Genomic DNA, 14,759 nt, shown 5'->3' on the forward strand with positions numbered 1-14,759 from the left:
TACCTCTGCACAAGATATTAGCCGCCTACAACCAAAATTAAAGTTATTAACATAAACTTATTATCTGCAAAGCAATAAGGCTGTATTTAACCAAAACTCAATAGATCCAACTTGTCTTTTCTGCAATGATAATTCAGAAACTGTTGAACATTTTATTATAGATTGTAAATCTCTGATACTTGCATGAATTAGACTGCTTTCTTCGTAGCATTAAAACTGTGATCAATGTTTTAACCTTACCAGCTTAGTAATAAATAAACAGCTTATTTAAGACCCAAGTAGATTATTACGCGCATGTGGCTGTAGATGCAAATTTATGGACAACTGCATCAAAGTAGAGTATATAAATAGAAAACTGTGCTAAGCTTTACATACCAAAAGAAAAGAAAATGCCATTGAATGTAGCCAACATTCACCCCAAGGGCGTAGATTTTTCCATTTTTTGTATATTGAAGGCCCCTGTAAATATAGTACTGTAAATATATATTGTGAACTTTTAAACCGATTCTGAAAAAAAGTGTTCCTTTGAAGGAGGAAATTCCTTATACAGATACAGATACAGCTGGCTGTTCAAAACTCCTATCTGATAAATCACATTGCCAGTCGTTTGCCTGTTTACAAAAAAATGAGATTCATGGAAGAGCATACACAAGGTCTCTAGACTTATACCATGCTCTGAATATATAGTATAGAATAGAATCAGAAAAATTGTAAAGGTCAAAATACCCTCTTGTATTATTTCCCTGTTTCCAATTTTCGGTCGATTCTTTCCATAATTGTATAACTTTTTTTTTTAAAATCCTATGATTTTGCCAGCCTATGAGTTTGACTGTCTACGAGCTTGACTCTGCCTCTGGTATCGTTCGTCCCTTACTGGACATAGAGATTACCGTAATTGTCCTAATCAAAATCGAAATAATTTATGCAGTTTCGCTCGGGCAAAAAAAAAAACCATGAAGATAATGCCTACACATGTTAAAACTACACTAAAGTATAGCTTGCATCAATTACTTCTTAAATAAAAACGGTACCATTTTTTTCTGCGCCAGTTGCGCATTTCTACAATCATTGTCTATTCAGTGATGCTGGAGGCAAAAAATAATTTTAATTTCAATTATTATTAAAAAGAATAAAAGCTATAAACCAAAAGGACGAATGATTTATTTACACTTTTATTGTTCTCATGTGTCTATTATTGTAATACTTTTAACATCTTTATACTCTGATTATGTTTCAGCTGACAACACAATTCTCAATCTAAACACCTTAACCTGTTTGGTTTGACGCTTAAGATCTAGCACTTAGTCCCACGTGAGGTTCACATTGTTGTTTTGTTTTCTTTTTTCTTTTTTTTTAAATTTAGACATATGTGATTGATAATCACCTTGTTGTTTCTTTATTTTAATGATGACTTTGAATTATAAAGCAAACAAGACCGTGTATATTTACGCCAAACATTTTTCATTTTAAACTGAAATATAGATTTTGCAAAATACTTTACAAATTATAAAGTTGATTTGTTCGATAAATGTAACAAAAATTTGTTGAAGTCGCTCCTTAAAATTTACTTTTGTTATAAGATTTGATATTTGTAATATTTATGAAATTACAATATTTGAATCCAAGAGGATAATATAAAAAGTTATGATAATTATCTTATCAACATTTTGAATAAATTAAAACATTTGAATTTGATTGTTTTAGAAAGAAAACAAATTTCAAACTCCTTCTTAAGAATAAAATACTGAAATTGCTAACCTAAATCATTTTTCAATTTACCTTAAAAATTGAAAAATGAAAAATGCTTCAACGTGGAGCATTTTTCAATTTGTCTTTAAAAATTGAAATAAATGAAAAAATGCTCCAACGGGGAGCCTTTTTAAATTTATTTTGAAAAATGAAAATTGGTTGAATTTTCATTTTCAGGAAATATTCTCAAATATGAAAATGAAAATGGGGGGGGGGGGGGGGGGGCTGAACATTCAAACTAAAATATTTTACGAAATATGAGACAGAGTGTTTAAATGGCAATAGTTGGTGCAGTATATACTGTAGTTAATACTGGAACTGGAAATCCTCAAAACAGTATACTTTTTTTTTTTATAAAAACAACATCTGCAACTTGCTTTCCTAATCTTTTACGGCAGTTAGGTTTCTCTGGAAATTTGCTGTACCAATAGGAGTTCAAAGTTTCCTGTATATCTGGCTTTTATACATAAACAGTCTTCCATCTGAAGATGTACAATCGCACCCGACAGATTGTCACGCTGGCAAGCACATCAGACCGATACTTTCCTTAAGCAATATCGCTGATTTATCAAAAATCAATTTGTAACATCGTGTGTGATTGATTCCTTAAATGCATCATTAAGATTTCTTTAAGACAGAAATATATAAAGCAATCATGTCTCAGGTATAACATATTCCACTAATGCAGTTATCATTCAATACTAAATGTCAAAATCATGTACGACATCACTGTATAAAGTTATCATACAAGACTGTCAATAAATATGACAGATTTACATTAGACATCTGTATATTTAGGAAAAGTGTATGATTGATCCCCACAAGTGCATCGCTTTCAAAAGGTATCATACTATATTACACAACAGATTCCTATAAGGAATCATGTCATCCCTTATACCCTAATTGTATAAAAACATCATGTCTAAAAGATTCCTCTACGGTATCAGTGTATAGAAATACGAAAGGATCGTTCGTAATTCAAAATTCAAAAATCAAAATTCAGAACTTACCAATCAAGAAAGATAATACTTTTTTGTTACAGTTGATAACCAATCACAACAAAAATTATCTTAATCTTATCATTTTATCTTATTCATACAGTAGATCAATATATAGTTGAGCAGAGAAAAACAATAATTATTTTCAGAAGATCTGTACCGATATTATGTCAGACAAGTGATAAATTTCTTGTTATCACAATAACTGGGAAATGATATCGATTGTCACCTTAATCTCCTGATTCCAATGTTTTATATGTTTTCTCCTTTTCGTAAGTTGAGAAACATTTATAATATTAGAATCAGAATATGGGTTATGACTGACAGACAACTCTCCACAGTATACTAAAAGACACAGAAATTCACGACTATAAATCAAATACATAGAAAAGTCAGCTATAAAAGGCCCCAAAATGACAAATGTAAAACAATTCGAACTATCGTAGGAAGGGCATTTAAAAATATTTGTGTAAAATTATTTTAAAATACCCTAAGCGAATATATCCTTGAAGTACAAACTTCGAGGTATGTTTCTACTGGCTGTATATTTATCTGGAACATGTCAATTAATCGCATGTGTATCATGTGTTCATTTTTGTTCCATGGTTCTGTTGGCAATTAAAGCAGTTCTTCTTTTTATATAGTCGTGGCGTGTTATACTTTGCTATGCAGTAAGGGGTTCGCTCATTGTTGAGGTGGTTATAGATAATGTATGTTAGTTTCATAACATTTGGTTGAGGCTAAAAAAAGTGACGTGGGAAACGAGAAATTTAGCAATTTTAAATTTATAACAAAGCATAGCGGTGAAAGTGATGCGTGCCAAATTTAAACTTGAATGGTGGTTTACGTGGTCAAAAAATAAAAAAATAAAAATGATAGAACTTTTTTCAGAGAAAGATCGAGATTTGAAATTTTCCAGAAGTTCGTAAGAGTGTTTTAAAATCAAAATATGATTTATAACACTACGCGTGTAAACAGTTTTGCAGTAATTCTGAAGACACTCTTTGACACTGCGGACTGAATCTTTGTCAATCTAATGGCCAATTATTTGGTCGACCATACAGGTGAGCCTGCAATGTATCGTTATTTGTACGGTGATTTGTGAAGCTTAGGTTTCAATGCAAACCAGGTAAGTCCACCGATATGCTTTTCAATGTAATTTTCATGTAATCTATATAGGACTAATGATTCGCTACATCTCAACCATGTCAATGATATGTTTTTGTATGTGGGATTACCTGAGAGCGCATTTATTCCTGATTATTTTACAAGAAACTCGTACATGTATTTATATACAAAGACAGTAGTGTTCAGCTTTGTCCCAATTAACAACAACATACATAATGTAAAGAGATGATAGCCAATTCAAAGCCTGTTTGCTTTTCAAACGAACTTTCACAAAGTGTTTCAATTGATGAATGCGACGATTTATCAGAAACCGCATTGTTTTGACCTATTGTGACAAAGTGTCCATTTAAGCTTTTTCTCGTTTAGCCCATACTCTAGCAAAACATTATTTTACCTGCCGATATCGGGATAGTGACATTTAGACGGATCTTAACATGTACTAAGTCTTGAGATTGGTTTAAACCGGTTTTGATAAAAAAAAAACAGACAAATGTCGAAATGTTCAGAACTTAATTAAATCTGTATTTGGGTAAGATGCATGACGCAAGCATACGATTTGTATTGCGTCTTACACTTTGAGAAGCAAATATTCTTTCACTACTCTATTAAAATATTGTATAAAATCGTTAATTACGAGCTATGAAAGTCAAGTGGCTCGAGCATTTTATTTCCAAAGAAGATTGTCACTGACTGAGACCCCTTGTTTGTGTCGACATATTTGACCTACATGTATATTTCACATATTGAAGATGTAAAATCATATTAAAGAAATGATAATAGAATGTACATAAAACAGAACCTCATGGAAACTGTTTCAGGCTTGTTTAAATACTATTCGCATAATTATTATATATTCTTTGCTACATTTTTTTTTGGAAGAGGCAAATATAAGAAGTCTTTCATTATTCGAAATATACATTTACCACACATACATGCATGCAAGTTAATTTCATATTTTCTTTTATAAGATGATGCTTATTTGAAATTCTGGGAAAGTTTTGAATATCATAAGCTGGGAAAAACAAGCTTGTATTAAACAGATTCAAAAAAATAGGAAACGCTGTACAATGTAGAAAAATACAAAAAAAGAAAATATACACTAGCGCAGTGATCAGAATAATATAATATGTACACCCATCCCTCTCAATCCCAATCGACTCGCGAACCCTGCTCCTTGAGCACGTACAGAAACTGACACGAACAATATCTAATATTCTAATATTTTCCCTTCTTTTCTAACATGTTTGACACATTCAGCCACGATATGGTTCAATGCTACTTCTTCTACTCCGCATCGCCTAGTAATTCCATTTTCAGAACAAAAACGACTTACGGAAATAAAAGACGGAGAAAACAAAAGTCAGATAGATAGACAGATAGCTAGATATATACAATGAATGACAGATTGATAGATCGAAAGATCGATATTAACATGTAGCTACAAAGACAGCTATATATATATAGATAAAAAGAAAGAATGATTCTTTGTGGTCATTATCGTACTTGCCAGTGTACCATTCTTGTTCGGAATTTTCGGACACCTTTTACACACACACACACACATCTTAAAAAGATCTTCAATACATATTGGGCTTAAAACAAGACAAAAGAAAACGGATAAAGTGAAACATTTAATAAAAAGTGTCAACAATTCAAACATTTATAACGCCTATATTGGAACAAACAACATTTCGTTCTCATTATTAGACATTTAAAAATAATGAACATTTTTCAAATTTGATTATTGCACAGTAAAATGAAAATTGAAAAATTGTAGCATTTTTCATTTTTCAATATTAAAAGTCAAATTGAAAAATGCTCCACGTTGGAGCATTTTTCATTTTTCAATATTTGAAGACAAATTGAAAAATGATCCACGCTTGAGCATTTTTCATTTTTCAATATTGTAAGTCAAATTAAAAAAATACTTCACGTTAGATCATTTTCCATTTTTCAATATTGTAAACTAAATTGAAAAATGCTTAAGGTCAGTATTTTCAATATTTGTTTTTAAGAATGCGTTTGAAATATGTTTTGTTTTCTAAAGGAAGCAAATACAAATGTTTAAATATCTTTAAACTTTTCACAAAATAAAATCATTTTTAACACAAACTTATTGTTATTTGTTTCAATATCTTCGTTAAATCAAAAATATAATTTCATGAAAATAACAAATTTCAAATATCATAGAGAAAATGGTTATTCTAAAGTGATTTCTATTGATTTTTGTTACATTTTTCAAACCAACTACCTTTAAAATTTGCAGAGCAATTTGAAAATTTATTTTTCATTTTAAAATGAAAAATGTTTGGCGTAAATGTACACGGACGCAAAAAGCATTTAAATGTCCTACTTCGTAATACCATCTCTCATAAAATGATTTTTAGAAATATTTTTAAAAGCTCCCGAAGCAATATTTCATTGAAAATGCATTCAACCCGACTTAAGTAAATAAATAATTGAACAAAACTAATGCAGTACATGGGGTTCATATAATTGTAAAATCACTATCAATCTTCAATGGTATAGCTCTATTTGAGTTTAACTATTGTCCTTTTCTCAATATTATAATAGACTACAAATTGTTTAATTTTGCTTATGTAAATACGTATCATCGTGAGAATAACTTTCATCCATTTATCCAAGTCACTAAACATGTTTAAGTGTTGCACTTTTTCAACTAACGATAGACAATAGATTTTACATTGGCAATTTAGGTACATAATATTGTAATGTTAAATTTTAGTGTGTAAGGACAGAACAATTAAAGTGCAATGTTCTGTGAAAGTGCAAACACTTAGATTGTGTGTAACTTTATGGAATTATTGCGCATGTCTCTTGTTTTTTACCTTTCTGTCAGATATTCAGAATGTTCATGTTTTATCCATGTATTTCAAAAATATATTTTGCCCACGAAACCCATCTTTTCTTTCCATAAATTTATCACATATTTCTAAAAATTCCTATATCAACATTCCAGGTAGTCTGGATGTTTTTTTTCTGAACACCATGTATTTTGCCTATGAAATACTCTTCAGTGTCGCTTACATCAGAAAAATTTAATAGGCCAATTTTACCTTCTTGTTTTTATCCTCTGTTTCCAAACCACACTTTTCGATCTTTTCATTGTCGTATTACATATATTTTCCAAAGTCCATTTTTGAAAATCATTGTTACTTTTTCATAATTGTTGAAAGAAAAAAGAAGACAATGAATGTTGAATGTATAAAAAAAACTAGGCAGAATCATGTATCTGGACGCTTTTTGGAATCGACCGTCACTGATGAGCCTTTTGTACACCAACGCGCGTCTTGCGTAAATACAAAATTAGATCCTGGTATCTATGATGAGTTTTTTTACAACCAGAAGGTCCGATACCACTGCTGCATGGTTGAGTTTCAATTCCCCGAGGGTATCACCATCTCAGAAGTCAGCACTTCTGTGCTGACAAGAATTATATTTTATAGGGTCATATTTATAAATTAACTGTTTAATAAACTTTTGAATATTTGAAATACTAAGGCTTTTCTATGTCAGGAATAGATTACCATAGCTGTCTTTAGCAACACTTGTAGGAATTTTTGTCATCAATGCTCTTCATCCTCGTACTTTATTTGACCTTTTTTCAATCTTTTTTTTTAGATTTGAGCGTCACTGATGAGTCTTTTGTAGACGAAACACGCGTCTGGCGTAAATACAAAATTTAAACCTGGTATCTATGATGAGTTAATTTATTGCCCGCCAAATTTTCTTTTAATAATATCTTAAGGTATAGCGAACAAAACAAGAAATGGATCACCTCTGACTGTTTTCCAATATTTGTTTGCATCGAGGTTGTTTCTATTTGTCTTAAACTGAACATGCACATTATCCAGACTTAATGTATAGGCATACTAAATGCCCTCAGTTTGACTTTGTCATTAAAACAGACAAGTTGTGCTTGGTTTGCGAAATATAAGTTATCAGCTATTATTTTTCTTATATTGGGTTTGTATTTTAAGAATATTTCTGGTCCCTTTTATGATCAAAACTAAACTATAACATATTTTCCCTAGCTATTTCTTATATAACTATTACACATAAAACATTCAAACGATATGTAAGTATACATGATATACTATTTGATTCGACTAACCGTTTTGATAAGCAGTCATATAAAATGTAAAGTATAGCAGAGAAATAATTGGATGGTGTGGATTAATATCGATATAATATGTTTATGTACAATTCACCAAAGGTAAATGTCATTTACACATCAACAATTCATGAACAATGATGAATTTGAACTTGCTCGTTTCTGATAACTAACCTTAATTTGTTTTTGGAAAAGTTATGGTGTTTTTACATAAAATTGTATATATTTTGTTATCATATCAAGTAGTTGCATGTAAAAAGAAAGTCGGATTTACCGAGAATGTATCTGAACTAAACAACATTTACTTCAATGAGGCAGTGATATTCAAAATCAAGGGAAGCATGTTAGAATGTGTTATGCAGTGTCATCATGTGACAGAATGTATGTCCGTTTCACATTCAAATACATCCAATGAGTGTATCGGTTTAAGTGCAGGATATGTAAATGGTATGAAGGATATCAAAGGAAATCACAGTGATGGGTGGACCTATCATTTAGTTTTAGACAGTAAGAGTCTATGTTATAAATAAGATTATGTGTTTTATATTTACATTTTGATCTATCCTATGTTATTTTTTTTTTCGAATTTTTGCACTTAAACAATTGAACTCAAGCAAAGACAAGACTCACAAATAACACTACCATTATTTAGAATCACTTTTGCTAGGAATAGCGGGTATCATCCGATCACCTCCCGTTGTCACAGTTACAGCATTTTTTTAAGAATTACAAAGTCGAGTGCAAGACATTCATATGCCAGTAAGATTTAGGTAAGGAATGGTTGAGTTTGGAGATTTTTTGAAATTTTTCACGTTATTGCTGTTTCTAGGCGATGGCGTTCATTTCTGAAATTTAAAAGTCAAAGTCTCTTCTCATCTTGCCAATACAAATGTATGTTAAGTGTCATACAATAGTCCGACATTTTAAACATAGTATTACATAGTTTTACCATCAATGTATATCTGCTTTTGACCGATGATTTCAACAAAGGACATTTTTTGCATTATTTGCAGTGTGACGACATCCAACCATAAAATTCATATTCTTAATTCCCCATCCAAACATGCCATATTGGTATTATAATAAATTAAGTACAATTGAAGCCTTTAAACAGAATTCAACTTGTGTTGTAGTTTCCATAAAGACATACATGTAGTAGTATCAAAATCATCTAAGGCATTTACATAACTATAGTAGACAACTACAGTGTATTAAATAATGTCGATTTAAATTAAATATAGTTAACAACATCAAACTGTGTTGCTACATTTTGTAATGTTTCGATAGGAACAGCAGCCTTTTTAAAAAAGTGTCCTGCCCATTTTTATATGGTGCTTTTCATTATACCTATCAAGTTTCATCAACATAAGTCCAGTAGTCTGTTATGATTGCCCCAGAAAAAAACAGGAAAGCCAATAATAATAGTAATTATAATGAGAAGAAGAAGAAGGAGATGCACGCATAGTATTATGTCTACATCGTTGTAAGATTACATTAAATATTGGCGAGTGGGATATTTCAAATGGATCTAGTTAATTTAAGTTTGTATTTCACCTACCCTAGACATTCAACCTAATAGCTTAATGTTAATCATTGCACAACTTATATTCTTATCGAGTATATTCTTAATCACTGGTGTTGATCTTAGTTGTGCTTTCGTAACATAAATTTCTATGGAACTGGAATACTAAAATGTTTGACATTCACATTTAATCCAACACAAACCAAATGGAATACATCTCCTCATTTTACCGGTACCTTAAGGTGGTACCCAAATTTAAAACACTTTCACTCAAATTAGTTTGGCTCGTTTAATTGACACTTTCTAACAAAAATATAAAAAAAAAATTTTTTTTAAACAAACCTTTTTGTCAGAAAAATTACACTGGTTATATAGCAATTTGACAACAACCAATTTTGATCATTGAGAAGCTTAATATTCCTTTTACAACACAACGTAATTAAAATGTTTAGCTGACTTTACAGAGTTATCTCCCTTTACCACATTGAACATCGCTTTTTATGTGTTTTACATGTCATCTGTGGAATATTGCAACAAACTCTGATCGATCCGGATGATAAGGGAAAAGCACTGCGCACATTATATTGTTCTGAGTGTAACAAATAAGACTTTCAAAACTTTTTTTTTTATCTAAATCTTAAACAAGAGTTTTCATGTTGTCTATTTTAGGTTATGGTTATTTGTGAATAAATGTCAGTCTAAATTTATTTATCGAACACTGTAGATATGCTTATAATTTTTTTAAAGTTCAGGGGAGAAGGCCGATTAGGAAATTTAAGATTCTGGTAAAAACCAAACGTTTGGGAAATAAATTGTGCCGAATGTGTATAAGATCATCTATACATGTATGCCTGATAAATTTTGTCATACTATCTAAGTCTTTGAAATTTAGTAAAATTAGTTGACATATTATCAAAGACAGATATCAGAGTAATATCCATAAAAATAAGTCGAACAAATCTGTAAACGACATGGCTATATATTCGAAAAAAAGATCAACATAAAAAATTAAATTAACAGTTTGCCCGTTTACCGCTAATGTTTTCAAACCATATACGTATAGTCTCCTTGTTATTTTTTTTCTAGTTTATACAGGGAAAAGGGTGCCAGTATTTAAAATGTATAAATGAAAAGTAAACAAAGTTTATGTCAATGTTTACTGGCTTCTATCTCTAAAACATAGACTCGAACCTGTAGTTTATCCTGCTTTGTTTTAGTACTTTCTTCCTATATTTTCTATTCAAAACATATCTTTGAAATGTTTGTTATATTACAGCAAAGTATCGATCATCCTTGACATTTTGATTACCTTTTGTTAGATATATCAATATTAATTGGAAGTTTGTCTAGTATGCAATTAGAATTAGTTTGATGCTTTTTGTTTTTCAAAGTGTTTTTCTTTTTTGTCATGATCATATCAATTCTGCGGTAAGAACTTCAAAAGAAATCATCGACTGTACAAATAAGAATGCATTAGCATGATGCATTAACTGGCAGTATCTGCTGGCTATTCGCAATCTTTCATACAAATATCTTAGTTCAGTATTGATAATTTTGCATTGAATAATGATTAAGATGGTACATAACACTGCAAGTAAATCATGTTAGTAGATGCTACAGTTCTAGAATATATTACCAACTGTTAATATTATGAACTTCATATGCAGGCGCTGCTGATATTTTGCTACAAAGAAATTGGGAATTGGGAATCGTAAATCTTTTTTTTATCGTTTGTCGAAATGTTTTGTTTTGTTTTCAACCGATCGTTATTTGTAATTTCAAAGAGACGTTGCCGACAGTATCATTTGCTTTTTTATTTAAAACTCAACGTATTAGGAGTCATTTAATTCAATTTCAGATTTATTTATGTTCATGTACTCTGAGCTATATTTCATAAAGTTAGATTTATCATCCCTTCCTTTTCTTGGACAAGATACTTATAACTCTATAGATCTTTTGAACTATTTCAAATCTCGGTCTTTTGAAATTAAGTCTTACATACTTTTGATTTTTTAACGGTGAATGCTAACATGGCCCATGTCAATTTAAAAATTGTTTGTGAACATTGAACGACAAAAACATGTGTCGTATAAATTTGCTGATGTCAGACACGCGAAGCAATGAATATGTTTTTAATTTGATATATGCTTTTCTGAGTTCTGTTAATTTGTTTCTTTACAAATTTTAACACTGCTGTACCCATGTTATTTAAGTTTGTCTGTTTAGATCACAAATAATTGGAAGTATAACGGAATTTGACGGGACTGTCGTACAAAGTGAGAGGTTAAGCGCTATAAAACCAGGTTTAATCCACAATATTCTACATTTGAAAATGCCTGTACCAAGTCTGGAATATGACAGTTCTTGTCCATTCGTTTATCATGTGTTTTCTCATTTGATTTTGCCATGTGATTATAGGTACTTTCCGATTTGATTTTCCTCTGAGTTCAGTATTTTTGTGATTTTACTTTTATTTTTTTCGTTGACCATTCTATCTTCATTTAGTAAATATATGCTAACGCAGGACCAACTCTTTTTCTTTTCGTATTAAATGGAGATGACTTGGAGCGTAAATTGACAAAATATTAGCCATGTTAGTGTCAAATCACGCTTACTGAATTATGTATGTTGTAAACAACATTTGTATACGACTTTATAACTATATTCGTAGAAAAGTCTATCTATGTTTGAAGTGTTTCTAACTACTTGCTTTTGTTTTAATACTCGTGTAAGTTGTTTAAATAAAATTGGTTTCAAATTATCAACAACAAAAAATTATACAGAGTTATGTATCAATTTTGTGTTTCAATCTTTTTGTGTAACATCTTTATCTACACCTCCCTATGAACATGGCTGAAGTATGTGGGTAAATAACTAATTTCTACAACTTGAATTATACATACGTAATTGCAGGTCGATGTCCAAAAAGCAGTGGTTACGTCTATAGTGAATTGATTCAGTGTTGTTATAAGATTCATGGCTATGATACGTCATTACAGTATGCAGACTATGAAGCAAAATGTGGTATCGAAGGAGCAGAACTGATGAGAATAGATTCCGAAGAAAAACAACTTTTTGTTGGTTTATTTCTAGGTAAATATATTGGGTCAAGAATGGGTTTAGTACTTATTTGTGTCAAATGAATCTTGCAATGTAAATTTCACTGACCTTGATAAAGTTCGTAATTTTTGTTGTATTCATGAATGAATATTTTTAATCAAAATTTTTTAACGTTTTAGTCCTTTTCAATATTATTGTAAAACAACCAAATTAAACGTTATTATTTTTTCACGTCCGAGGCGCCTCTTTAGAAACTTTTGCTAGCAATGAATTTACATCATTATTACTCGTGGTTAACCAATCCTAGAAAAGAAATCTACCTAAGACACTAGATAGTAAACTACAGCAGTATTATTAGGGCGTCAAATTACGTTGACCGTATATGTATTTGCAATATAGTCACTGATCGTATATCGCTTTGGACAGGAAGTTATCAATGCGTCTCCGTAGAGAATTATTATTACGTCAATAAAGCAAATAGGTTCCATTGCCTGGAATGTATAAATAAAGGTACCAAAAGGTACAAGTATGTGTGTCCATCATATAATGATGTGTATCACATGTTCATTAAAATTTATAAAAACAAAAACATATAAATTGCAACTCATTGGTAGCCGAGAGTTTTCGTCGATGTGTTGATTCCGTCTCACATAACAAATTTCACGGAAGGGTTCAATTCACAGTGAATTCAATAAGTGAACAATAAACAGTAAATTACCTAATTCTAACTTAATGACACTAGGCACAATAAGCACACGATTCATAAATACATTCTGGTGTGTACATTTCAGTGACAGAATAAGGACGCATTATTTATACACATTCTATTATTGCAGCATTTTCATTCTTCAGTATAAAAGTACCATCAGTCTTATTCAATGACTTTTGCCCACTTCTTTAACAGGGATGGGTTCTTGACAGGTCATTTTTGTCACAATTTCAAAGTATACAACTTTATTTTCGATTTGTTTTGAGGTGACTTCGATTCATTGACGTTTTAATTTTACCTTGATATGTCACTTTATACTGTAAACATGGTAAAACAAACTATATTTGTGCAGTTTAAACTAAAATTACCTACTGTTTCTAAACAAGACGAGTTTTGCTTAATGTTTGGTGACATGTAATAATTTATATTTTGTCGTGTTTTCTTTAGAAGCCATTTTAAATACAATCGGACCATCTTTCTAATATCAATAAAAAAAAATTACCAACCACTAATTGAACCGAGGAATTTTTGAAAAATCTATCTAAATATTATGTAAAATATTTGTAGATTATTTCGACGTTACAAATTGGATACTGTTTCAAGGATCACATCTAATCGCAGAAGAGCATTGGCGATACAATGATGGATCAATCTTTACTTACTTCAATTGGTATTCAGGTCAACCTGATTCCAGTGGAACAGCAGGTCAGACAGAAGTCATTGGTATGATGAAGATTTATGATTATAAATGGCATGACCTATGGCTGAATTATAAAGGTGCATTTTTGTGCGAAAAAAGAACTTTTGATTGATAGCACATTTATACTATTTCGAAAACAAACAAAATCTGGTTTCTCAAACATCCTCTAATTGAAACAGCTTTGCAAATGGTTTTGATTACTACAGTGTATATCATTTTTTCTTTGTACAGCTTTGCAAATGGTTTTGATTACTACAGTGTATATCATTTTTTCTTTGTACAAGAATTTTACATTTTTTTCGTAATATGATTATATGGGGGATACTATGGAAGGTTTTCTCTTTCCTGTGCTACGGATTGTTTATTCTTGATGGAGATAGCATTCGAAACCTTTTCCCAATATACCAAAATTCAAAACAGGCCATAAACAAATTGCTAGGTAATATAAGCAATCTTCTCTATCTGATATAGTGAATTTGTAATTTTAAAAATTATAACATTAATACTGTAAAGGTTTTTAGGAAAACATGAGGATTGAATACTGAAGGTCGTTTTAAGATGTTTTTTATTTATCAATGCAAAAAATGTAAATAATATTTAACGGCGTCCTCAGTGGACTCCTGCTAAACCTTCATGCGAAACACTTAAAATCAACATTAAATATTTAAACCACTCTGTGATTTTCAAAGATCTTATATTGATAATCTATTTTTCAATGGTGTTAGTGAAGATAGAAAAAAACACAAACCCTTTGGTAT

At 30.6% G+C, this 14,759-nt stretch overlaps 1 protein-coding gene across 1 annotated transcript; it reads left to right on the plus strand.

The window, feature by feature from the left end:
• Positions 1-8,215: 8,215 nt before the first annotated feature.
• Positions 8,216-14,166, plus strand: LOC134684096 (galactose-specific lectin nattectin-like). Its single transcript, XM_063543375.1, has 3 exons — positions 8,216-8,517; positions 12,446-12,625; positions 13,869-14,166. Exons 1-3 carry the CDS (start codon positions 8,352-8,354, stop codon positions 14,111-14,113), a joined length of 591 nt encoding a protein of 196 aa, XP_063399445.1. The 5' UTR covers positions 8,216-8,351; the 3' UTR covers positions 14,114-14,166.
• Positions 14,167-14,759: the final 593 nt, after the last annotated feature.

The sequence above is a fragment of the Mytilus trossulus genome, chromosome 9, assembly GCF_036588685.1.
Source record: "Mytilus trossulus isolate FHL-02 chromosome 9, PNRI_Mtr1.1.1.hap1, whole genome shotgun sequence".
NCBI lineage: Eukaryota > Metazoa > Mollusca > Bivalvia > Mytilida > Mytilidae > Mytilus > Mytilus trossulus.

Coding starts and splice junctions, on each gene's coding strand:
- LOC134684096 (XM_063543375.1), top strand. CDS start 8,352: ATGTTAGAATGTGTTATGCAGTGTCATCATGTGACAGAATGTATGTCC. Junction 8,518..12,445: donor CTATCATTTAGTTTTAGACA/GTAAGAGTCTAT, acceptor ACGTAATTGCAG/GTCGATGTCCAAAAAGCAGT. Junction 12,626..13,868: donor TTTTGTTGGTTTATTTCTAG/GTAAATATATTG, acceptor AAATATTTGTAG/ATTATTTCGACGTTACAAAT.